Here is a 27,286-nt window from a genome sequence, read left to right as displayed (position 1 = left end):
GCCGGCACGTTGCGATGGGGCGCCCTGCAGATTTGGCCAGGCTGGCCTCTACAGCAGCAGCACCTCTGCTGAGTGGCATGGGGCGTCTTCCAGCCCAGGTAACTGACACAAAGGGAGCCCGGGTAATTTCAGCTGTTAATCAGCACCGAGTTTCCCAGAAGCAATCACGCAAGAGAGGTTCCTTCTTTCAGCCTTGCCTCTGTTACAAATGGTCATTTTTGGTGTGGTTATTTGAAATACTCCCTGGCGCCTCTGTTCTTGGATTCAGTTGTTCTTTTGGCTGTGCTGAGCACTGTGCTTTCAGTGTTTCCTCATGACTTGCAGACTAGCCAATTTGAGTAAATCTAGTCTAGTAAGCCTATGCGTAGGGTTACGTGCGTTGACATAAATCCTCTTCGCAAAGATTTTTTTTTTCTTTTAAATTTAATGTCTAGTTTTAGCTTTTTAAAATAGGTTCTTATGTTATAACACACACAGAAGTTATTTTAAAACAACTCTTACAGCTAACTCATCTTCTGATGGAGCCATTCCAGTTGACCTGCGGTCGGCTGATCAGGAAGAGTGTGGTGGGGGTGAAGCTTTTCTTTCTCTCTCTTCTCCGAATAAGGCATTGGAGTGAGAGACTTCAGGGTTAGCAAGGAAACCAAAACGTCCCCATCTCAGTGCTGAGCTTTCTGTGGGAATAAAGCTGATAGAGACATTTAATAAAAAAAAAAAAAAAAAAAGACTACTTTGCCAAGCCAGGAAAATTCAGGAAGATAGTGCAGCCCAAAAGCAGAGGCATTCGGGGCTGGCCAGTTGCAAACTTGCTCTACAGTTTACTCTTACCTCAATAATGGATATGCCAGAGCTCCTTCACTTGAGGGTTTTCTATAACAAATCAGCCTGGGACCTCTGAAAGGTTGAAGGTTAAAAAATTTGTAGTGTGAAAGGTTAAAAATGGCAGTATTATAAACACCTGAGGGAAGGGCAGACTTTCTTTTGGAAAGTGTTGAATACATGTACCATTAATGTCAGCATTTGTAATGTTATAGGACTGAAAGGTCTCAGTACCTTAGTGCTTACTGATAGGGCTTCTTCTGGTCTGGTTGGTCTTGAGGGAACTTGGTTTTGAAGCTGCCATATGTGCATATCTGAGAGGAGGTCGACTTTTAGTGGGGCGAGGAAGATGGGCTCAGCAATCCCCAGGGCTCTCTTCTGACTGCAGCCTTGCTGTGTCTGCAGCTGTGCCCGTGAGCCTGCTGCCCTCCAGAAGCAGGTTCAGTGGAGAGTCAGGTGGGGCTTGTCTGCTAAAAGACTGTTGAAAGGATTCTCTTCCCTCTTTAAAACATGCTCAGAAATTTAAGCCTGTTATTCAGATAAAGTTTTATCTATTTGTTTTCTCTTTAGAAAAATAGACTTTGCTTAAAAGGAAGGTTTAGTCTTGTTTTCTTTTGTGACTACAGCAACTGTCAAGTTGTTGGGTTTTTTTTTTTGTGTAGAGATGTATTATTTGGGTGGAAGGCTGAATTCTTGTAATATATCAGTTTTTGCCATCTTGAATGTCAAAATGAAATGTTTTCTGAGCTTGACTGAAGCTCAACTTCATATATTGAAGCCAGATGATGGATTGATTGTGTAATTCTGCCCTAGCTGCAGGAAATAAGCAGAATTATGGCTAACATCTCTTTATTATTTGTAGATAATACTGTCTCTTAAGACTGTATATTCTGGCTGTAATTTTTAATTTTTAATAGAGTTCATTTTCTTACGAGTAGCTGGTATGGTGCTGTCTTTTGGATTTAGTATGAGAATAATGTTGATAACACTGATGTTTTAGTTGTTGCTAAGCAGTGCTTACACTAGTCAAAGACTTTTCAGCTTCGCATGCCCTGCCAGCAAGATTCTGCAAGGGAGCACAGCCAGGATGCTGACTCAAACTGGCCAAAGGGCTATTCCATACCATATGATGCCATGCTCAGTATAGAAACTAGAGGAAAAGCTGGCTGGGGTCTGCTGCTGCGGAACTGTCTGGGCATCGGTCAGTGGGTGGTGAGCAATTGCACTGTGCATCACTTAATTTGTATATTCCTTTATCGTTGTTGTTATTATTATTTTCCCTTCCTTTTCTGTCCTATTAAACTGTCTTTATCTCAACCCATGAATTTTACTTTTTTCTTTTTTTCCCCCCAATTCTCTCCCCCATCCCACTGTGGGCCAGGGGAGTGAACGAAGGGCTGTGTGGTGTTTAGCTGCCTGTCGGGTTGAGCCACAACAGGAGCAAGTCGTAATCGCTCTATACTAATTGTTCCATGTCCCTTTACTGTCAGTGCAGGACTGAAACTTTTTAAGAGTGGAAGGAATAGATAGCTTCTGTGATGCCACGTTAGGTATAATTCAGCTGTCTTCTCAGACAGGGCTTATGAGTGAGCTTACATAATGTTTGCTCTATCTGTTTTCAAATCCATATAGTTGTCTGTCAACTCATAGTACAGTATGATTTCATATTAGTTTGTACTTTTCTTCCAGGTGGCCCCTACTGAGTTGAACTACTAAGTGGGCATTAGTGCTTGCATATATCATTATTATCTCTTAGAATAATACTTTGCAAACTGTTTTGGTCTTTGATTTGTTAAATTTTACTTTAAAGTCATAAAGTCATTGCTTTTAAATTAAATACAAAGTGTAGCTATACAATTAGCATGCAAATTGTATATAACGGTGTGGAGACCTCCTTTTACACTGCAGCACACATGGTGCAAGACATTAAGCATTAGTACATGGAAAATAAGACATTTTCATGAGAATTTATATGCATCATGTATAAGCAGTCTATTGTTGGAGTCTAGTTTACACTGCAGTTATAAGGATAATAAAATGTGTGTTGTATGATGCATAATAGAGTGTTATGAGGCACAGATGTCTGTAACTTTGTCATTTCTCATCCTTAGTTCCCAGGATAAGCAGTGACTAAACAAGCATTTTTTCTTACCATTGTTAATAAAGTCCTTTTGTGATGAATCCAACATCATTGTTGCTATTTTAGTGCAATAGCTTGTGCATATGATGCTGTTGGTGAGCATCAATCATGAACATAGCCAACGTTAATACTGGTACTTTCTTTTCTCACCAAGAAAAGTCCCAGGTGTTACGTACTTACAGTTAGCATGTATGATTGGTTTTTATTTCTTTTGCAGTTGTACAGTCAGTTTTCAGTTATCTTTCTGTTTTTCTTGCTAAATTTCACTTGTTTAGTATAGCTTGCTTTCCTCTTTTTTTATTGCAGGCAGGAAGATTGGGTATTCCCCTGAAAAGGCCACAAGTTTGATCTCAAATCCTGCACATCTACAGTCTTGAGAATTAGCAAGGAGCAAGGACTATTTGGTTAAGTATTTTCTGCAGACTTCTTTCTCATCAGTGGTTGGGAGTGGCACAGCTTGTTTGAAGCAATAGCCGTGTAGTAGGGTTGTAGAAAGATGGGGTCTGTATTACCTTTCAGCTCATGCAGTGCAGAGTAAATAAGTTTGCGCTTGCTTTCCTCGTTGTCTTCTTTCCCTCTGACCGCACCTGTTAGTCCTTGGTATGGAGTAAAAAGGAATATGGTGGTGGTGGGTGATTCCCTTCTTTTGCCATGTAGAATATTGTTGCTGGTATGGTGACTTTTTGGGTATGGGAACAGCCTGGGTTGTTAACTTCTCATAGGTAACAACTTAGCTATGGGTTAATTGTACTGCCTAGCTGATGGAGCTGATGCATCAGGGTGTAGTGCTAAGCTTTCTCAGGCTAGGACTTCTCACGCTTTGAAATGTCGATACTTTTTTTTTTCCTGTCTGGCTTTTGGGCTTTTGGGATCTTCACGGTTTGCAAGGGGCCAACAGTTTGTTCATTTATTCTATGAAGACTGTAAAGTGCTTAGACTCTATGGCAGTAAGCACATTGGAAGTATGTTGAATACAAATGTAGGTGTTGATTGTAAATTTACCAGGTTGCTTATGTCTACCATATTGGTAGTTTCTCTTGCTCCAGAAATGAACAGTACATTGACCAGTCCACCTGGATTTATTCTTGTGCATGCAGGTCAGGTTCAGAGGTGGTTGTTGCTGGTTCCATACAAGGCCAGTTCCAGATGTACACAAAACCAGATTTGCCTTTGTGGCCCCAGTGGTGCTGTAAGCCATGAAGTTGTGCTTCGTATATGGTGTGTGTCCAGTTTTGCCTTTACAGTGACTCAGTTTGAAAGGTAAGTGGCTGTAAGCATTGTGCAAGGTGCCAGTGATGTCCAGATTGAAGCAAATAGTCCAACTGCAGCAGTGTTTGACACCCCACTGCTACAGTTCAGAGATGTGGATTTTGTGCAAATATAGCCCAAAAGTCAAACTGGCTTGCTTGGGTACCACTAGCAGGCAAGCTGTGACATTACAAACTTTCACACAGGTTACAAACGAGTTCTCATAAAGCTATAATTCAACTCCAGGAGTTGCAGTTGTGTTTCCTTGGGGAGTGTCTGGGTCCCTGTTGACATCCTTTCTCTGCAGAGACCAGCCCAGTGCTCCAGAAGGCAGCCATGAGCACTTGCCCTTTTTAGTTTCCAGGAAACTGACCTGCCTGAATTTCCTGGCTGGCAGCACTCAACACAGCCCTGCTTTGGGGTTTCTTGAGTGATCAAAGTGAAGCTTTTTGTTGCTCACTTACTTGCTCCTGAAAGAAATGAGCCAGGGTGAGGAAAGGCTGTCTGCATACATACACATCAAAGTCAACAGAGGGGCTTTCATGTTTGCCTTAAACAACTCCTGTGCCCCCAAAAAACCCATCAGCAAGGTCAATTAGAGGAGCTCCCTGCCATGCCTCAGAGCTGTGGGATGAATCACTGCTGTCCACTCCTGGCAGAAAGAGTGCTTGAGTGCATCTCCTACGGGAATGCCTTCCCAGAAGCCCTTATCTGTCACCCGCAGTCCCTCCATGACCTGCTGCAGCCTGGCAGGTGCATGTGACAGGCTGCTAGCATGGCAGCTCACCCTACTTTGCTCTTCTTCAGGAGGTGCAAGGTCTTAAATGTTCACTGCTTTCATTGTGCTGGTCCTTGTTCCACCATACTAGGCTGGCTTTTTAAGTAGAAAAAGGTTGCTTTAACATGTCTTATGCTGAGGTTTTGGAGGCATTTGGACAGACAAAGCTTACAAGTGAGCTGTGAGCTAGTTTGGAGCAACGTTTATGCTTAGCTGTACTGGCTCATTTAGAGGCACATTCTGTATTTCCCACAACTCCTGAGGCAAAGGTTTAGCCTGGGGGCTGGTGACCCAGGTTTCAGTTAGCACCTTTCCCTCTGATAGTGTCTTGTCTACAATGGAAGTAAGTCTAGAAACGCTTGTAGTCGGTGGCAAAACACTGGAGCTTCTAGTCCTAACCGAAGACTAAAACAGGACAGATTCTTTGTGTTGTAGAAGTGGCTATTCTCCCCATAAATCATAAAAGGACACTAGTGACTAGATCGGGAGAGAGATCTGCATGTGGCCCAATTAATCCACTCTGCCTGTAGTTGAGGTGGAAGAAGCAGCATTTTTTGGACTGTTCATATACCCTATTCTGAAGTTTTCTGCCTGCAGATCACTGTTCAGCTCTTTTTATAATACTAAAAGCAAGGAGGTGACAGTGAGCATTGGTGATGCCTTATGAGACATATTTAAATGAAAGACTTCCCTAGAAGGCTATAAAAGAGAAAAGCAGTCCTTAAACAGGAATGTGCTAATAACACTTGGCAAGAGACACATCATCAACAAAACAATGAGAAGGGGAAAAAGATGGTGGGAACCCTGTGCGGCACCATGTAGTCTCTTAGGGCTTGGTCACAAAATGAAACACAAAGTCCTGTAAGAGACAACTGACAGAGCTGAGATGGGAGCAAACTAGGACAAGAATCTTAATTTATTCTCTGTGCCGTTTACTTTTCCCAGAAGGCAGCAGTTACCTTAGTTGATTAAAAACAAGAAAAGCACTGCCTAAATCTTAATTAGACATTCTTTCTTTGATTCCAAGAAATAAGAAGGGTGTCTAGTCATGGGGAAAGCAAAAGAGGAACTTTACTGTTAATACAGTCATTTAAAGTTACAATTCCCTCTTTGTCATGTTCTTTAAGGGTTGGAAGTAGAGGGTGGAAAACATCCTCAGCCATGAACTGGATTGTCCATTACAGCCATCTTTTTTCTTCCCCCTGTGTGCTTCAGGCTATTTATTTTCACTGGGAGCATTCTGGTGGCTAAAGGAGAGTGAGGTAATGTGAAGCTCCTTATCCTGACCCAAGCAAATGGGTTTGGTCACTTCTCTCCCAGCTCTCCCCTGCCTCCTTCCTGTTGGCAAATTGCTCATTGTGAAAACTAAGTTGGTTTGAGTTGAGAAATAGATCAATTTCTTGTTTTAAAGGATTTATTACTTGCTAGTCAAGTTTAGTATGCGTTTAAGGTCTGATCATTGTAACTGGGTATGAAGTGTACTTTTTCAGGCATACTTCACTGTTTATTTAAAATTGTTTTGAGACATTCCTGCCAGCATTTACTCATGGTGAAGTAGTTGCAGAAAGAACTTCCTTACAAATTTGAAAAGCTGTATTCTCTGGGTGAATATGTGTTCCTCATTTTGTGCCTGATTCCTGTTCTTTATGTATGGCCCTCCTAGCACTTGAACAATGTGCTTTACTTGCACAGTCTTAGTCAATCTAATTGTCCTTAGGAAGGACTGAAGATTCAGTTATTTTGAGTGACATGGCTATTTAGGACCCTTCTTTTCAAGAAATTTTATCTGGATTTGATGTTGTGCTCTGAGAAGCTTCATTGTCCACAGAACAACTAATTGCAATGATTTTATGAATTGCATGAAGTCTTCACCCTGCTGGGTTTTAATTGATTGCAAAATTACCCAAAGCTCAATTTGCTTTTACAAAAAGTATTTTGTAATATGTTTCAAGTTGGATGTCCTGACTCCAGCTGCTGCAGCAGATGTTTTGCGCAGAGATGAGCTCTCTTTTGGTATGCATAAAACTGTCTTAATATTCTGAAAAAATTACTCTGCAAAACGCAAATCCCTAGTGCAGTGTTGTGGTAATGACAGAAGTATCTATCAAGACAATTTAATGATGCTTAATATTGCGTTGCAGTTCTTGTTAATCTGCGGGGAAAATCACTCCTGCTTTATTTTCCTTCCATAGTGGCATAAACAGCAGTGAAGCTGTTTATTAGCAGAGAGAAATTTAGGTTGGAAGGGACCTCTGGTGGTCATCTGGTCCAACCTCCTGCTCAAAGCGTGTTCAACTAGGTTAGGTACATTTTTCCTTGTATCTAATTTAAACTTTCCGTTTCCCAATTTGTGTCCATTGCTTCTTGTCCTCTTACTCAGCACCTCAGAGAAGAGTCTGGCTCCGTCATCGCTGCACCCTCTGACTGTAGCTGTAACTGTAGACAGCACTAAGGTCTGCTGGGAGCCTTCTCTTCTCCAGGCTGAACAAACCCAGTTCCCTTAGGCTCCTTAGTGGAGAGTAGAGAAGAATAAACACTTCTTTTGACCTGCTGGCTACACTCCTGTTAATTCAGCCCAGTACACACTTGGCCTTCTTTGCCACAAGGCATATTGCTGACTCATGTTCGGCTTGTTGTCCGTCGCAGGCCCTTCTCTGCAGAGCTGCTCCCCAGCAGTCAACCCCCAGCCTGTACTGCTGCATGGGATTATTCCCTCCCAAATGCAGGACTTTGCATTTGCATGGGTGATCCTCATGAGGTTCCTGTCAGTCCCTTTCTCCAGCTTGTCCAGGTCCCTCTGAGTAGCAGTCTGCCCTCCAGCTTCTTGACTGTCTCCATATAATCCGTGAACGTGCTACAAGTGCACTCCATTTTGTTGTCCAGCTCTTTTAAATGCTATTAGCCCAGTATCAGTCTGAGGGGTACTGCTGGTAACCAGCTGCCAGCTGGACTTTGTATGGATGATATAACCCTTTGAGCCTGGTGGTCCAGGCATTTCTCCATTCAGATTTTCATGGCAGCTTTCACCCTAAGCTGCTGAGGCTGGCGGTCTTTGGTATTTAGTATTTTTGAGCTATAAAAGCTATATTCAATCTGAAGGAGCCTGGGTTTGATACCTTTGTAAACTTACAGGCGTCTGTGTGGACGTGAACATAGATTCTCTTCTTTCCATTGAAGAGAAGCTCTGTGTTGACCAGTGGTTGGCCAGCAAAGACTGGGGAAGGAATGGGGGGGGAATGTGATGACCTTGTCTGATGGGGCAGTGATACTGGATTTCAAAGGAACAGATGAGAGAGTGCCTTTCTAAGTGTGAGTGGCTCTTCTTGGGAACAGTGGTGAGGAAGAGATCCCATAAATTGAAAGGATTCTGTATAAAATCAAAAGATGCACTAGAAGTATGTAGTCTCTATTAACACACTTTGTATCCACAGGTGTATATTTATTGAGGTGCAAGATGTCTGCCCTGAGGCTGATTTCTAACAGAACCTCGCAGCAGGCCTTGTCTAACTCTGATTACACCTGGGAGTACGAGTACTATGAGTATGGACCAGTGTCGTTTGAAGGCCTGAAGGCTCATAAATGTAAGTTTAGTAGAGATATACTTTATTGCAGCTGAGCTTGCCCATCTTAATGTTCTTACTCTTCATTTGTAACTGATTATTGAACAAAAATACCTCTATCCTAATTTTTTGGATTCTCAGCAATTAGAGTTATTACTCTGTTTATTAGATCGTAATAATTGTGTATGATTCTATGTCTTTTTATTGACTGCTTTTCTTGTGCATGAGAGAACCTTGGATTTCTTGGCTGTGGTAGAAATTTGTCAATACTGAGGAATATCAGAGGATTAGGAACAGTTTATAACAGCAAATACAGCCACTGTTGCTTCTGGTGACTACTTGGTATGATCCATTTTGCTCTGTTCTTCCATTAATGCTAAAAGGGCAGTGGTGGGCAGCCTTACTGCTTTTGTTTTTCTTCATAGAAAATAAATTTAAGGCTACAAAAGATTTAAAACAAAAGAAGAAATTTCTCCTTCTGAAGAAACTTTTATTATTGGGACTTCATAGGAGGAGTGTGCTAAATTCAGCATTCTGCTAATACTGGAGCTGTTTTACAGTAGAAGTGACAAGTGGAGGACAGGGACCAGAGAGATGAAAACTGTGGGTAGGAATTGAGAGGAAATTTAGCTAGGACAAGCTGAATCATCATTTATCTAAAGTCTACGCAATGGCTTTGACTTCTATGAAATTTCTTTCTTTTTTGTGGGTGGGGAAAAAAAAGTAACAGACTAACTCAGAATTACTGGATGTGTTTTGCAAGCACTTTGGCAAAGAGAAGGAAATATTTTTGTTTCTTTGTTTCTGAGCTGGATACACTGTGGGAGGGTTTGAGCATCAGTCTTCAAAACCTTGGGGAAGGGTCTCCATCCAGTGCCGGAGCACTGGTCCAGGGTGGAATACACACTTTCTGCCTCATTCATCATGATGAGGATTCAGACTGGGAGAGGGGAGTGCTTGCAGTGGCTATCAGTAGCCCAGAAAGGCTGATCTCCCTTGGATCTGCAGTCAGGAGGTTTTGGGGAGACTCTAAGGGTCAGAAGAAACTTGTTGAAGTTTTTACAACTTCTAAAAGAACGAGAACTGTAAGGGAAGATCTGGTTCAAGACCACATGAGGAACCTGAATGTACATAAGTCTGTGGGACCCGATGAGATGCATCCCGGAGTCCTGAGGGAATTGGCTGATGTAGTTGCCAAGCCACTCATCCATGATATTTGAAAAGTCATGGCAGTCAGGTGAAGTCCCTGGTGACTGGAAGAAGGGGAATGTTGTGCCCATTTTTAAAAAGGGAAGAAAGGAGGACCCTGGGAACTACCGACCTGTCAGCCTCACCTCTGTGCCTGGGAAGATCATGGAACAGATCCTCCTAGAAGCTATGCTCAAGCACATGGAGGACAGGGAGGTGATTTGAGACAGCCAGCACGGCTTCACCAAGGGCAAGTCCTGCCTGACCAGCCTAGTGGCTTTCTATGAAGGAGTGACTGCCTCAGTGGACAAGGGAAAAGCAATGGCTGTCATCTATTCAGACTTCTGTAAAGCATTCAACGCAGTCCCCCACAACACCCTTCTCTCTAAACTGGGGAGATATGGATTTGATGGGTGGACTGTTTGGTGGATAAGGAATTGGCTGGATGGTCGCATCCAGAGGGTCATGGTCAATGGCTCGATGTCCACATGGAGACCAGTGACAAGTGGGGTCCCTCAGGGGTCCGTACTGGGACTGGTGCTATTTAACATCTTCATCAATGACATAGTGGGATTGAGTGCACCCTCAGCAAGTTTGCAGATGACACCAAGCTGAGTGGTGTGGTTGACACATCTGAGGGACAGGATGCCATCCAGAGGGACCTGGACAAGCTCGAGAAGTGCACCCATGTGAACCTCATGAGGTTCAACAAGGCCAAGTGCAAGGTCCTGCACCTGGGACGGGGCAACCCCCGGTATCAGTACAGGCTGGGGGATGAAGTGATTGAGAGCAGCCCTGCAGAGAAGGACTTGTCGGTACTGGTGGATGAAAAGCTGGACATGAGCCGGCAATGTGCGCTTGCAGCCCAGAAAGCCAACCGCATCCTGGGCTGCATCAAAAGCAGCGTGGCCAGCAGGTCGAGGGAGGGGATTCTGCCCCTCTGTTCTGCTCTGGTGAGACCTCACCTGGAGTACTGCGTCCAGCTCTGGGGCCCTCAGCACAAGAAGGACATGGACCTGTTGGAGCGGGTCCAGAGGAGGGCCACAAAAATGATCCGAGGGCTGGAGCACCTCTCCTATGAGGACAGCCTGAGAGAGTTGGGGTTGTTCAGCCTGGAGAAGAGAAGGCTGCGAGGAGACCTTATTGCGACCTTTCAGTACTTAAAGGGGGCCCATAGGAAAGATGGGGCAATCTTTTTAGCAAGGCCTGTTGTGACAGCACAAGGAGTAATGGTTTTAAACTAAAGGAGGATAGATTTAGACTGGATATAAGGAAGAAATGTTTTACAATGAGGGTGGTCAAGCACTGGAACAGGTTGCCCAGAGAGGTAGTGGAGGCCCCATCCCTGGCAACATTGAAGGTCAGGTTGGACGGGGCTCTGAGCAACCTGATCTGGTTAAAGCTGTCCCTGCTCACTGCAGGGGGGTTGGGCTAGATGACCTCTAAAGGTCCCTTCCAACCCAAAGCATTCTGTGGTTTTAGAGCAGAAGTTGCTTTTTAGCCTGAATTGTACTTTACCTTTTTTTTTTCCTCCAAAGTCTGCTGATTACTGTCGGTATTTTTAGAAATGTTAGGTACTTGAAAAATGTAGGTTAGCTTTTATCATGTTTCTAATTTATATTCCATTCTTCCACTTAATCAGAGGCCAACTGATTACAAAGATTAAAGATTACTGATTACAAAGATTAGCTGCAGTGTTATGTACATGCCGCCAGTGTGTCAAAGAGTGTGACAGGAGAAAAAAATATAAATGATAAGTTACCTCTGGATTGCAGAAGGTAGAGCGGCAAAACGGATCTTGGATTGCCATCGAAGTAATTGCCATGCTAAGTGTGGCAGCTCAGCTTCGCTGTCTGGCTGTGCTGTTCGTAGAGCAGGAGGCTTCTGGACAGCTCTAGTAAGAGAATGGGACAGAAGAAACAGCCGCTTGTCAGGTGGAGCTTGGTGCACTTGGGAAGGAGGGAGGTTAATAGTAGTATTGAATAGGAAGTCCCTTCTGTGGGGTTTTTTGTTTGGTTGGTTTTTGGGGGGAGGGTTTTGGGGTTTTTTGTTTTTTTTTTTTTAATTAGTAGATTGGAGTTGGTTCTGTTTACTCTGGTGTTACAGCGTGCATTCTCAGAGGGCCGAGTTTAACCCAGTAAAGGAACAGCCTGTGTCTGTGTTGTGTATGGCACGGTACTTCTTGACATGGTATGTTCTTGGTATGTTTTCTGTTCTAGCTATTTCCAGCTGTGTTGAGACTGTCAAGGAGTGTGGAGGTGGTGTGGTCAGACATTTAACTTCACTGAAATCCTAACCTGAGGAGAAAGGAGGAAAGATTACGTTGGGGTTGTTAACTGTAACTTACGTTAGAGAAGTTAAAGGGGAGCGACTCTAGTTTTGGTCATGCAGGCTGGCAGTGACAGTTGGCCAGCTGTAAAACATCACTGGCCCTTAAATTTAGACGTGTGTGGTGATTTCTTTTTTTTTTTTTAAATTTCTAATACACAATGTATTTCACCCAATATGAGAGGGCACTGTTTTAAACCATAATGTAAGATGAATTCCACAAGAGAAAGTTGGAGGCCACTTTCGGATTAATGTTGATTTAATTCATTGTAGGCAAGTGGAGGTTCCTAATAATTTAATGCATATGCAAAGGAATTCAGAAGCATGATATCTGAAAGCAGAGAAAAATTTATGCAGAGTGACCTGTGAAGAAGAATATTCACAAAACAATCTAATACACAAAAATACATTTCTTAAAAAAAAACCAAAACAAAAAAAAAAGTGGAGATGGGGAGAAGATGAGGTGTTCAAATGCCACAGTGACTTTTCAAATATATGACTGAAAAAAAAAAAAAGCTGTTTTATGAGCAAAACTGTGTTCTGCCTGAGGAGAAGTGAAGGCAGGAACTAGAAATTGGAAAATCCAGAAAAGTAGGTGCCAGATGTTTTGTAAATTAAAATTTAGAAAGTAAATAGACGAAGATAACCAGGAGATAACTGTGACTGGCAGAGGTACGAACAAAATCCTTTTTTGTGCCCTTGGATCAGAAGAAACCTCAGTAATGTTAGAGAGGTAAAATAGGTAGGAATGATCAGGGGGGTCAGAACTGCTGCCAGGATGTTATGAGTCTGTGTTAGGAAGGAAAGGAAGGCTGATACTGCAACTTGAGAAAGTCATGGGATACTGTCCCAATCTATTTGTAACTTGGAACAGTATTATAAATGTAGTCCTATACACTGTATTTTTGAATAAATGTTGTGTTACGTACTGTTTATTTTGAATAAATGTTTAGAAGTCAGTAGGTTTGGATAACTTGCACTTAAATGAGTGAGACCTAAATGAAATACTAAAGAGAACTCAGGCCACTTGCTTTAATTTTAAACAAATCCAAAGAATGTAATTGATACAGCAGAGGGTTGGAAATGTGTCAGGAGCCACAAGAGAGCAAGGAAGGTGCGGCTTTAGGCTCAGTAAACTTAGGAATTCTGTTGGGGGCAGAACACCAAACAAACAACAAGACAGGCTTGTTATCTTGCTATTCATGAATTACAGGAGCACACAATGCTGGCAAGTGTGATTTTTGTGGGGAGTAGTAGTTTATCAAAAACATAACGAAAAAACATTAATCAAGATTCTTTCCTTAGTTGATGTGTTAAGTTTTGCAGCTTGATCAATGTAATCTATGTGCATATTTTTAAGACATCTTACTTGATCAGACTTTACATTCTGGTTATCGATGCAGTTGCATATCATGGAAGCATGTCTGACTAATTGGTAGGTAATAGTAGCTGTAAATAGTTGAGGTGAATTTTTTAATGGGAGTATTTCTTTTTATATGAAATTTTCAGGTACTACAACATCTGGTAGGATGGTAGATAATCATGAGCTATTGTCTCTTAGTAAGGCTAAACACAATATGCATCTTGAACCACTGAATACAGGCTATACTTATAGAATGATACTGAAAATAAGTTAAGGCTCATAATGCATGGAATTACAGAAATAAATTCATACCAGTGTGCTTTAAGCAAAAGGGAGTATTACAAACTCTCTCTGCCCCCCCCCCATCATGGAAACCTATACTCAAACCACCCTCTAGTTATTATACAAAGAGTGTTGAGAGGGGCAGATGTGGCAGAGGAGAGATGGAATAAACCTTGCAGTGAGAGACTTGAAACTTAACCTCCTTAGCTTACCAGAAAAAGGGATTAAGGAGTGACTTGATTGTGATAAAGTATTTTCACAGGGAGAAAATCTCAAGTTGCAGCAAGCACTTTGACTTTGCAGAGAAAGAGCAAATGGTTTGAATTTATTTCCAGTTTCTAGATCTGCCTTTTAATGTGGGGGATATTTCATAGTGGGAGTGTGATTAACCATTGGGGTCAAGCACCAGGCAGGGTAGCTGATTTCCTTGTTCCCTGGTGTCTTTAGTTATGCTTGTAGGAGATTCAACATGCTGGCTAAAGTTCTGTGCTGAGCCTGCTGCACCGGGTCAGACGGATCATCACGTAGCTTTACAGCCAGTGAGGATCTTTGAGATTCAGTAGTAGCTGTGTAATGAGAGGTTGAGGGTAGATCAGATACCTGTCGTGACCAAGACTTCCCTCTTGGATGTTTGTATGTTAATTTTTTGAACTCTCACAGTGGAAGTTTTGAATGTTTGCTTAAACAAAAAATAACTGACTGAAGTGACAGGTGAAAAAGCACCTGTATACTGTGGGTCCTGGACCAGGTCATATTTTGGGTTGGTGCTCTGTAGCTTTGGGCCATGCTTATCAATTGATTGTTGTCATTGGAAATATGTTCATCCCACTTATACCTCTCTTAAGCTCAAAGCTTCCAGGAACTTGATTCCTTCAGCAGCAATTGTGGATCAATTTTGAAGTCATAAGTGGGCATAGCTTTGTTTTAAGTAGGACTGATGATTTATCTATGGGTCCATTTGCTATGAATGAGAACAGTAGGTGCATTTTATGCACACAGGCAAAAAGCCACGCTCTTCCCAATTGCTTCTGTATTTGGCTATTGCATTGGTGCTTTCCTTGTAATTAACTGATGGTTTGACTTTTTTGTCCAAACCCGTTTGGCTCCTCTGACACTGTATTGCAGTTTTCTGTATGCATGTTGGAAGCCCAAATTAAAAATTACTCAAAAATGTCTTGTATGTGTAGGTTATTGTTATCTATTGAAGTAGCAAATAGTTTTATCTGTGGTTCTGTTTATTTCAGAACTCTATCTTACCACTGAAAGAAAGCTAGATCTTTCTAAACCTATTGTGTCAAAGAAATCCATCAAAACCTAGAAACCTCATGGTCTCGGGCAGAAAGAATTTAAAATAGCAGGAGTTCAGTTCTACGGGGATAGAGGTTTTTGCTGAAAATGAAATAATCTTCTCTTCTGAGTTCTAGCACTGAAGTTGTTTCCAAAGCAATGCTTGGACATGGGCCAGGCATCACAAAGGGAGCTGCTCCTATTTTACTAACCAAGAGAATTTGGTGTCTTCCCTCTTTCAGCTTGTTTTTGGTTTGTCCAGACATCAGTAAAATTCGGGCTAGAAATGAGACCTTCAGTGGCAGCTTTCTGTTTAAAAATAGATAAAGATAAATCTGATTGTCCTTCCTCTTTGCCATCCAGGAATAAGATGCAAAGTGTTTTGGCTTTTGCAGTCATGCTGCATGTGGGAGGGGACTTTTTGCAAGTGCAGGTAAAATACTGATGAACTTGTCTTCTCTTTTTCACCAGATTCCATTGTGATTGGATTTTGGGTTGGTCTTGCGGTTTTTGTCATCTTCATGTTTTTTGTCCTGACCCTGCTGACGAAGACAGGAGCACCACATCAAGAGTGAGTCTGAAAACTGGAATAACAAATCCAGCCTGCTAAGTGGCATGTCTGTTCTTTCGCAGCGCCCAAACAATCCAGCGACAGTGCTGATATTGCACTGACTTAGCACCATCTTGTTCTACTCTGTTCTTACGAAAGGGTTGCCGTCTATCATTGTTTCAAATAATCTTTGTTCTGAGCACTTCTAGGAGACCAGTTCTGTAGAATTTTTATTAATGTGTTCCCTATTTAGCAAACAGTAGCCACTCATTAATAAGGGAATAGCTGCATGTATGCATTTTCATGCTAAAATGAAGTTGGTGGGTAGGCTGCCAAACAGATGGCTTCAGATTACTGTTTTGCAAATAAATGGGGTCATTCTAGGTAGACTCACTTTACGATGGAGTGGAACAGAGAAATGTGAATATTGACAGAGTATATACAAATAAAATGCAGTGCAGATGTTAAATTAAGGAAGTTGAAGTCTGGAGGGTTTCCACATGTTTCTGTGTTCAAGTCCAAAAGGTAGATATTGGTAGTATTTACAAAATCTTCCCTTAATCCTGTAGCTCCACTAGTGTCAGTGTCTTAGTTTCTACTGAGAAATTCCAGTATGCTGAAGTACAGATTAGCCCAGATGTGTTTAACACCAGGGTCCCCTGAAAGTCACAAACTAATCTTTTTTTTTTTTTTTTTTTTTCCCTTGTTCTTTCCAGCTGATAAGGTATGGTCTGCACATACTTGCCTCAACCATTTATCTGCATTTCCACAGCACACAAGCTGTCAGCGTCCCTTCCTCTGAGAAAGTTTGAACCCACATCTCTTTTGAGGCTTGTGTGCCATAAAGTAGAAATAAAAAGCCTCTCTGGAGAGTGAGATTGCTTGCAGGCAGGTAGCAATGATGAGAAGCTGATTGTGAAAGGCAATTGTTAGTGCTTATTGCTTCCTAAAGCAGCCCACCTGTCTGCCTGCTGAAGGCCCTTTACTGTTTAGTCATATATAGACTGGCTCTGAAACTTCATGGAATAGCACATCTCTAGAGGCAGAGCCATGTTAGGGAGGGCATACATATATTGTGAGCCTCTTCCATGCTCCTAAATTTTTGCTTCTGTGAGAAGGAAATAGAGGCAGAAGAATTCAGCTTCTCGGAACTGACTGAATTTCATGGCTGGCATTTTTGCTTCCCTTACAGATTGCCATAAAGTAGCCAGACCCTGCTCCCAAAAGTGTTGGTGTGCTGCTGCTTTTCCCTGGAGATCTTGTTTCTTAGTTGAGCATCTGAGTCTGTATCCCCTGTGAATAATATGAGAGGGGAAGAAGTCAAATATACAGCAAAGAGAATTTAATACGGATATTTGTCAAAAGTTTTACACTTGTAAAAATGTACTTTCAGGTAGCAGAGGGCTGCTTGATATCTCCCACTGTGTTTCTGCTTTCTTCATCAATTTTCTTGGAATAGATTGCCTGGAGGGTTTGTGAAACCTCCATCTTTGGTCTACTTCTACATCCAGATAAACTGATTTGAATACCGAGTAGGCCTTGCCTTCATCAGGGCATTAGGCTATAGACCACCAGAGGTTCCTTCCAACCTAAATCTTAATATGATTTCAGTTGCTGAAGAGAGCCCAGTCATTTCCATTCTGTCTTTGTTTTAAACTTCCTTGCAGCTTTGGGAGCTGTGTGCTTGAATACTTGCCCACTTATTATGCATGCTGAGTTGGCACCTTTAACAAATTTGAGCACTATTTTTTTTGAGATTTGGTAACCCCCTGTGTACAGTACTGGAAATAGAACATCCAGGAATACACTAAGGGCAGTGAATACTGTTGTTTCCTCTTATTTTTGATACACATGTATAAAAACTGGAGAACATAAATACCTACCTGTAAAACCAGTGCAAGACTGTGGTTTTAGTTTGCCTGCATCTTCTGTCTTTATACCTGACTGAATTCTTCATGACTCATCGTTTCATTAGTGGGCTGTCTTGCAGCCCTCCTTTAGAAATAGATGTTAATGGGGTTCCTAGGTCTTGGGAGAAAGCCAGCCTGATTGATGGGCATGTCTCTGACTTCAGTAAGTCAATTTGGCTGTTCTTTAAAGTACCATTAACGTGAAAGATTAAGTGTAACTGGGTTCAGATGGATGGATCCAAAGTAGAATACTTTGATTTTTCTAGTAGTACGCTTTTCTTGGCTCGATATAAAGGGGTATGATAGCATGTACTTTTCAAAATTGTACAAGATGTTCAGAATTGGGTACATTCTCAGACCAGAAGGAAGGGGTCAGGATGTGTTCGTCTAACCTATCTGTACAAAATCTTGTCTGATGTAATCTCAAAACTTCATGCAGCTATTGAGGCAGGTTGTACAATTAGTTGCAGTAAAGGTGAAATGACTTTTTTTTAAAGAAATTGGTTGGTTTTGGCTAAGGATTCTGGGGTGAAATCCACTCGAGAAATGCAGATCCAGTGAAACAAAAACTTCTACAGATATATGTGTTTGCTGAAAACTTCTTCAGGAAGGTTTCTCAGGTTCCTGGTAGCACTTCTGGATTGGTACTAAGGATCTGTTCAGATCCCTCAAGTTCCCTTTGGGATGCCAAACCCTGCTATTTTGGAGGATTGGTTACTTACTCCTTTCTGTGGCTTGCCAAGTATCCCAGGTCACTTCAGGGAGTGTTGAGAGAAGGGGTGTTTAAGCTAGAGAGGAATGTCAAGTGTCAGTCCCAAACCAGCATGCAAAATGGTCTGTACCCTGACAGTGCACTCAGGTCCAGTGGGCAGAGTCCAGAGCTTAATACTGAATCCAGCAGACCAGAATCCAGCATCATAAACTGGAAGATTCCCAGAAAAGGCAGCTTGGGTTAGTTCATTGGCAACTGCTTGTTTTGAGTGGTTTTCAGCATGTGTGATGCTCAAGTTTCTGGCATTCACCTTCCTGCTCTCTTGTTGGCAGCTTCTGGGACTCGGAGAGTCCTGTTGGCCCAACTATTGCAAATGGGATTTGATTGTCCAGGTGGCTGTGCTCCATTCCACAGTAAAACTGGGATTGCTTATTTTGTGTGTTCTGAAAAGATATATGCTGAAGTATACTTGCATACTATAATGAGCAAGACTATGCAAGTTTCTAGCCTAGCTTAAAAAAAAAAGAATTCCTCCCCAAAATACAGGAGGATAGTGTTTGTGAATTTCAGAATCTGAAAATATGACTGTGTATTAGATCATGTGTTCCCTGTTCATTAGCACATGATTGTTCTCTATCATATGTCCTCAACATCCTGGGTCATTATAAAGTTTCTTTGCATCTTCTATTCTTCCATTTAGATTCGGTTGCCATTGCCAGTCTTGTGTGCCCCTCTGTACAGTCAGCCTTTGCTGCTTCATAGCTCACTGGATTATAAAGCACTTTCCACACTTATGAGTTAGTTTTACTTCTCTAACAGATGCATTTTAAGCTTTCTTCCGAAGTAATTTCTTCCTAGGCTTATAATGCTTGTCCTTCTTTCTGTGCTTATTTCCCACCTCCACTGTCTGTGCCACAATACTACATAGAACCTGTTGGTGACAGATTTTCAAAACTATATATGCAACTTGAGTGGTGATTTCTGTTGCATTATAAATACATAAATGTCAATCATCAGTTCTGAAGGCTACCACAGTATTATTCCAGTCTGTTTGCCTCTTGGTGTGTATTCAGTAGATTATTACTTAGTTACTGGTCTGTCTTGCATCAATTTAAGCATTATGCTTCACTTCAAAATGCAGAATGAGCCAATACAGTTTTGATGAACTAGGGGACTGCTTTGATTTGAAGGCTGGGGTAACTGACTTTGTTAGGACAGAATTCTCATATCATGTAATGGAAGTAAATTAGCATTTGAGAAGCAAGGATCTTTAGTCTTTCAGTGAGAGATAATCTTAATGTCAGGTATCTGTCACGATCCTAACTGGGCTGCCCAGAGAGGATGTGGGGTTCTGTGATTCCCTTGGGCTAAATTAAGGTGAAATGACAGTAAACAAGCAATTAAATGCTTTATTGACAGTGAACACTAACCTGAACTTGGAAAGCATAACGGTAGGCAACCCAAACCAGGAACGTGCAATGATAGGCGACGTGGGTTCTAATCCAAATACTTACAAAAGGAAAGGAAAAGGAAGAAAGAGGGGAGAGAGATCCCGCAGTGTCGATGGTAAACGCAGCAGTCCTCCGGCGGTGGGCGCGCTGCTCTTGGAGCGCAGAGCCTCTGGCTGTGCCGGCAGTGCCGGCACCGGGTGGGAGAGTCAGGTCTGGAGCAGCAGCAGTGTGGGGTCCTCCGGTGGTGGGGGTGCGCCTGTGGCTCCTCAGAGTTGTGTCTTTAATAGGCTAATCCCTGCCTCTAGTCTCGCCCCCCCCATGAGGCTTGTTCCAGAATGTTCTTCATCTTCTGCACAGGTGCCACTGGGGGGTGGGGGGCGGTCGTGAGGGGTCTTTCTGGGGTCTTTTGGGTGGCCCCTTCCTCCAATGAACGCTGCATGACCTTTGGCCATCAGAAGATGGAACTGTGAATCCTCTGACATGCCTCCTGGCTCTGTGCCAATCGGCTTCTCTCCTGTGGCTCAGTGGTGCTATGTAGACCCTAATTTATTGCTATGGAGACCTTAACTTGTCTCTGTGCAGACCTTAACTTGCCTCACCATGATGTTTGATACATTAACTCTTTCAGTCTCTCACAGTGTCCTCTGAACTTGAATGTTTTAGGGGTAGATTTCTGAAGGTGCCATCTGAGGCTTTCAGAAGCATGTGGGCACTTACCTCCTACTGCAGGCTCCAGGGAATTAAATTACAACGTTTCTCTGAAAATCTCTGTAAGTGCTGTGTGTACCCTTAGGACTCCAGCTATCTGGCTCCAGTGTCATTTGCTACATGTTCACATGTAAACAGTATGATTTATTAACTTAACAAAATATATTCTGCGAATATGTTTAGATTTTTCACTACTCATCCTCTGAATGCCTCTGCTGCCTTTCAGACGCAAATAACTTGCATTTTGTGATGACAGTATATAAATTCAGCCTGACAAAGAACGTCTAGCTTGAGCTTTTCTCACCCCCAGCTGTTCATGGCTCCTGCACAAGTCCATGCAGATTGGAGCTGGTTTCAGCTAGCTCTTCTAGAAAACTCCAAGATGTTAAGATGTCCTTTCTGGGCTATGTGTGTTGAACTATTAAGACTGCCAGTCTTTATAGCAGTCTTTAGTTCCAGCTCTCCTGATTTGGAAATCTGAATGTCATTGACTGAAGTCAGTGGAAAAGATGGTTTGAAGTCTGGACAACCAACCACTCAAATTATGCCTTTAGTGACAGCAGTGCTGCCTATGTCTTGGAAAGATTTTCTCTATCAAAAATTTTTCTCAAAGTGTTCTAGAAGCCACTTTAAAAAACTTGTTACTACTTGACACTATTTGATGTCAAGAGGAAATACTGAAGAGTTTTTCTGAGCTCATTCAGTGAGCTGATTATTAAAGTATATTGATTACTAGAAGTGCCTTTTAAGAGTGCTGGCATTGATAACTTAATCCCATAGAAAATTATCATGACAAATCAAGACTTAAAATAGCTTCAGCAGAAGGCAATAAATAGTGCTGGCTTTTAAAGTCTGTTGTTGATAAACTGTAGGGTTTCCTTTCTTCCTGATCATAATGGTTGCTGAAACCAAATTTGCTGTTAAGAACTCAAATAGTTCTACTTTCACGCTTACTGTATCTTTTCTTTTTCCTCCTTAGCAATGCAGAACCTTCTGAAAAAAGATTTCGCATGAATAGCTTTGTGGCAGATTTTGGAAGACCTCTGGAGTCGGACAGGGTCTTTTCTCATCAAATAGCTGAAGAATCCCGGTCACTTTTCCATTTCTGTATTAATGAGGTGGAACATTTGGACAAAGCAAAACAAAGTCAGAAAGGTCCAGGTCTGGAGAGTAATATCCACTTCCAGGAAGTTCCCAGGAGCAGTGGAATGTTTGAGGAGGACCTAAATTGTCTTACAAAATTTAACATTCCTAACTTTGTGAACACTGAGCAGAACTCTTCACTAGGTGAGGATGATCTCCTCATCTCAGAGCCACCAATCATTTTAGAAAGCAAATCAGTCATGCAATCTTCCCATCGGATCCTTGACTGAAAAGTCTTTTACTTTGAGGTAAACATTTCTGTTACTGTCCAGTCTGAAGCCTTTCTTGGCCATCTGGTATTTTGATAGAAGGTATTTCAGACCTGTGCTTTTTATCGTAGGTAAGACTGGCTGTGCTGACAGAACTCAGTTTAGACAAGTAAAACACTGAATGCTTTATTCTGATGCCTTCTGTGGTCTAAACCTTTCACCCAGCGTTATTTTTGCTTCCTGGTATTTTTTTTTCTGTTTTTATTTTGTTCTTCGCTTATGTCCAGCTTCTGAAGGATACCATAATTGCAGGGGCTCTGAAGGCCTGTTCCAACCTGGTTCCAACCTGGCATTGCGAGGTGTATGAAAACTTGTTGGCCAAGAAAAGTGTAAACGTCAGATTAAGACTGAAGCAAGGAATACACAGGCAGCCCCTGGGGAGGTTCTGCAGCGTCTGCCATGCCCAGAAAGGACACCTGAAACTGAGCAGCACAATGGATACCTGCTTTGCATTAGCTTCAATTTCTGATTCCTAACTGCTTTTTGGTGCAGGTTAAACCCAACTTACAAAGCTTCCAGAGGGAATACCTTGCATATTAACTTGTTTGGTTACAGTGTTTACCAAATCCTACCACCACCTGCTGCTGAGTAAAAGCAAATTGGTCTTCAGTAGTACTTCAGAGTGACACTCTGACAGCTGCCCAGTGATGACCTGGAATTAGTATTCTATACACAAAGAGTATTTTTTTTTTTTCTTTTCTTTTTAATTGCTGATGCAAACTTCCAGTTTGGTAAGTGCAGGATTCAGTAGCTAATCACAGGAAATCAGATAAAAACTATTCTTCTTTTGCCAATAGAGTTACTATATGCAAATGGTGGTGGTATGTTAAGCTGGTGTTATGCTTTGCTTATAGGCTGAACCTTCCCATGCTTTTTGGCTCTATAAATGGCCCTTTTTTGCCCAGTGGGCCAGTGAAGGGCTAGCAGGCTTTGAGTTGTTGAGAGGATGAGCTCCAAAAGCACAGCTGAGCTGCACTTGCTCCATCTTCTTCTTGTACTCAGTTGGTATGGTGTTGCAACCACAGCTGTTCTCCCAGGGAAAGGTTTGTTAAGGAATTGAATAGGTGTACTTTCAACCTTTAAGTTTATTTTTTAGAGAAAGAATAAGGTTCTGAACCTTAGCCAGTACTTAAATTACATTTCACCTTTCTTCAAAAGGTGGTAATGGCCAAATGGTTTTAGAGCAAGCACATAGGATGCAGAGGAACCGGGTTCAGATCCTTTGCTGGTTTGGAGTAAGAGTGCTCTGCAGGAAGTTCTTAAGTGAAATGAAACTAGTGCATTCAAGATACTGTGACTAACTGGGTTTTCTTGAAACTAGCGTGCTTCGTATACAACATGTTTGTGTCAGCGAAAATGTAGCAATGGCCTGCTGATACATTCTTCAGACACTTAAATGCTGATTAATTCATTCTTCCTTCACCTGACAAATAGAAAAAATAGTGAATAGGTTGTGCATTTAAAGAACACAAGAGTAGGGGAAACTTAGTTGTTTTTTATGTCTTGTGCCCTTATTACAAACCACTTATACCTAAATTTCCTGTTTTCAAATGTAATTCTTGCACTACTTCCTAGTGTTTGAAGTAATGGGATTACACTTAAAACAAAGCAGAGACTGTTTAAAACTAGCAGGTTATTGTTGAAAATGGTTCCCAAGAGAAGACTGAAGTGAACCCTGTTATAAATGAGCATAGCTGCACGGGTTGCAATGTCAGTCTCCAGTATGCTGGCCTCAGGTGCAGAACAGGCCTCCTTTTGCAGTAAGTACTGAACCACAAGTATGAAGGCTGTAGCTGTGGACTTTTCTTTTCCCTTCCCAAGTTAAGAAACTTGGGAAATCTGCCTTCAGAATGTGGCAACTGCTTCCTGCTGAGGTACCTCAAACAACTGTTAGCTATCTGATGGTTAAGCTTTGTCTGAACTGGAGCTCCGTATTGTTCTTGCTTACAAGCTCTGGGACTTCTGCTAAATGTGGCTTTTACAGCCTATTTCTGGATGAGTGAGCTGCCCTCAGTGGTGTTTGATCTACTCTTTTTTTATTTTTTTGCTTGAAAACAGAAATGCTGCTTAAATGAGGGGGAGGAAATCTGTGTAGAATCCATCTCCTCTGCAGTCAAGAAATGAAGCTTAGTTTTAAAGCATTTAAAAGTAGGTTAATAATGCAGGTCTGGTTTTAGAAAAAGAAAAGCTTGCTATTCCCTCTGGGCTAACCTAACCTTTTCTTCTGCTACCTTAAGTCTTTGTGGCTTGCTTTTGGGTGCATAACTGCTACTTTGGAGAGAAAGGAGGAGTATTCATGTGTATGGATGCTGGTGACACTTAATGCCTAGATGAAAGGTATTTAATAAAATGATCAAGGGGCAATACCAACTTAACTTACAACACATTAGAACTGTATTCTTAGTGTCCTTCTGATACCTGTATTAATCCTGTAAAGGTACTTAAGCATTTGGTTCATGTTTCTGTTCTTCCCTGATGGTTCTTCTACTTTTTCCATCTTATCTCCCCTCCCTTCTATCTTTAAATTCCTTCACACTGCTTTTTACAGAAAAAATAACCTGGCCGTCCCTGCTGCACAGCTCCCACATGACTTCAGAAGCACTGTGGCAGCAACGCAGTCTGATTCAGATTTTTGCTTTGCCTCTGCATTAGAGCAAAGGCAGAAACTTTCTACAGTCTTCAAAAGCAGTTATTTTAAAGCTGTTCTTTCTTTTTCCTTTCTAACTAACAGACATGACATTTTGCCTCAGGGGAAAGGGGACTGATGTAATGACCAACTTTGTATAACATGTTTAAAAAAAAAAATCACCTTTTCCCAGAAAACCAACCTTAGTTGGTTTACTAGAAGTGAATAGAAAGTGTTTTGACCAGAGTAATCCTTCAAAAGGAGTACTCGGAATTTAATGGTGTTTGAAAATAGAATTATTGCAAGTTTTCTTACTGCTTGGGCTGGCTGTTTCAGAGTCTTTTCTCAAAACTCACTATAAATGCATCACCTGTGGTAGACAGCTTCATGGAGAGTTCCCCCAAGATAATTACATATGTTTGTTTGCATAAACATGTGTTGTATTCTGTAAGAGCTTACTAAATCAATTTATATATTCCAGTTTTCAGAGGTGAATGTTTGTGCAATGTTCTTCTGTGTAAACAAGTTTTAGTTGTGTAGCTTTCTTTTTTTAAAAAAAAAAAAACAAACCAACATACAATGTAAAATCAGAAAATGTCTGCTCAGAGAGAAAAGGGAAAGGTAAAACAATGAACTTCTCTACTAAAATCCAGTGATACACAGTCTCTGAGGCTAAAAGGTGGAGTAAATGATGTGTATTTGTCATGCAATTTAGTATTTATGCACCTGAGCTGTAGATCTTGGAATACTTTAACGTTGACATTTTTTTGCCACTCTGTGATTAAAAGAACCCCACCAAACCCTTCACAAGCCACTGGCAAAGGAAGAATTCAAGTCTGCTTCCATTCTGCCCTATGCTCCTGGCAGTGAAAGATGACAAAGCTAAATAAATCAACTGGAGATACTCTGCAGAGCTGGACTGAACTTACTGGGTAGCCTCAGGTATCGCAGGTAGTAAGGACAGTACAGAGCCAGACAACCACACGTTCTCCAACAAGAGCAAGAGTTGGAGGCCTGTGCTGTCTTAGTTTTGGACATGAGGTATGGAGTTAGCTGTATGAAAGGCTAAACATTACCATTCAAAGTTATCAGAGTCAGGGCTGCACTTGATCCATGGCCGTGCTTCCCTGCAGAACTGGATTTGCACAGCTAAATTTAGTATACAGATCTGTTTTCCAGAGTAGGTTAAATACTAGATGTAGTGGCAGACTTCAAAATGTATTATGTACTATCAGATAAAGTCTTCATCCATGATAACCTATTCGTTACACAAACAATTTTGACATGTATTTCAGAGAACTTGAACTAGAACACATTGCTTATGTCTCTGCCACAAGTGCCGTGATGAGATTTGATACTTTTCTGCACACCGTTTTCCTCTCTTGAAGCAAATGTCTTTGCTGTAATCTAGATCACTGAGTCACCCAGCCAGCTGCTCACTTGATCTCCTAAAAGCTTCAAACATGACAATTCAAATTATTATACTCCAGCTGCTTTGCTGTAAACAAATGAATTCCAGCTAAACATAAGGCAATGATTCAAAGAAATTATGTTGCAGATTTTTTTAATCCATCCATTATAACAGCTCCCAGAAATGCATGATGAAATGGTATGGCATAAGAAGAGGAAAAAAGATACACGAGGAGTATATAATTCTGTTACTCTCTGAAAGATCCCACTGAAATCCTCAGTGGAATACAGTAAAAGCTAATGACCTGTTTTGTCACCCTTTGCTCTGTTTCAGGGTATTTTCCCCCTTCTGTACAGTTAAGACTGCTGGAGAGTCAAGAACTATAACTTTAGCAGAGAAGTTAAAACTTGAACCTTAGTTCTCCAGAAAGAACATCATTCCTACAGCCATTCAGGACCAGAGACAGTCTGTTACTGTGCAGAGTAAAAACAGAAGACCACGCTTCAGTGGGTGTACAACTGCATCAATACATGTGAGAACACAGTATAAACCATGTTATAGCTTACAGTAATGGTAAATAATACTGTCCCTGCTCAGTAAAAAATAAGACTCAGAGGGAGAATTTGAATTAAATTTAAAATTAAACTATGTAAGATACCAGCAAATGCTGAGAACAGAATATAAGAATTTTAAAAGGTGTCTGAATGAACTGCATGAACGCTAAGGCAACCCCCCTCTTGATGCCCTAAGGATTGGATGTTTGAGGGAGACAGTTTCCAGCAAGCAGAAATGTTTCCCCTAGGTCTTCCTGTCCTAGGCAGTGCCCTGGCACACCTACACCCAGGGCCCTGCCTCTCTGGCAACACAAAGGTTGCTGTAATGTAAAAAAAATCCCATTTAAGTCACACACTTTAATACCGCATTACATGTATAACAAATTGTACAGGAAATAAATGGTAAATTGGAATTATTCAATTTTATCCTTTTCATTTGCGAAACAGTCCCAAATCAAGAAAATACAGCATATTTACACATAGCTGATACAATAATGCTTTGTATATAAAGTATTTACACATTTTATGAATACAGACTAATACTTCATTACTGGGGGGACAAAACATCCATATGGAAAATACTGAAAATACCTGAATATGAAACAATCAAGATTACTATATTAATTGCCAACTGACCATTCTTTTTTATATCTATCAATCTATATATACACACTCTCACTTTACATTTGTGTATGTGTTGGCTAAAAAAACCAAAAAACAATCTTTGCACTTAATTCCTGTCTGTGCCTATATGGTATTATTTGTTATACTGTTTTGTTCTTTATGCATGCTCAGTCACATGCTTGTCTAAGACAAAAATGCATGTTTAACTGCTGGTCCCTGAAGAAGCATGATACATAAATACATAAACACAGACCTGACCTATTTCACATTTGATTTAAATACTACAACCAATACTACAGGGACCTGAAGAGTACATTCTAGCTTTTATCTTCTCT

At 41.4% G+C, this 27,286-nt stretch overlaps 1 protein-coding gene across 1 annotated transcript; it reads left to right on the top strand.

The window, feature by feature from the left end:
- Positions 1 to 8,439: 8,439 nt before the first annotated feature.
- On the top strand, positions 8,440 to 21,697 carry MRAP2 (melanocortin 2 receptor accessory protein 2). The gene is made up of 3 exons (XM_075708247.1): positions 8,440 to 8,566; positions 15,465 to 15,564; positions 21,304 to 21,697. The coding sequence occupies exons 1-3, from the start codon at positions 8,440 to 8,442 to the stop codon at positions 21,695 to 21,697; spliced, it is 621 nt and encodes a 206-aa protein (XP_075564362.1).
- The last annotated feature ends 5,589 nt before the right edge of the window (positions 21,698 to 27,286 follow it).

Source organism: Pelecanus crispus, chromosome 3, assembly GCF_030463565.1.
Source record: "Pelecanus crispus isolate bPelCri1 chromosome 3, bPelCri1.pri, whole genome shotgun sequence".
In the NCBI taxonomy this organism is placed as follows: Eukaryota; Metazoa; Chordata; class Aves; order Pelecaniformes; family Pelecanidae; genus Pelecanus; species Pelecanus crispus.
Note: the sequence above shows the minus strand (reverse complement) of the source record. Positions and strands in the feature narration are given on the sequence as shown.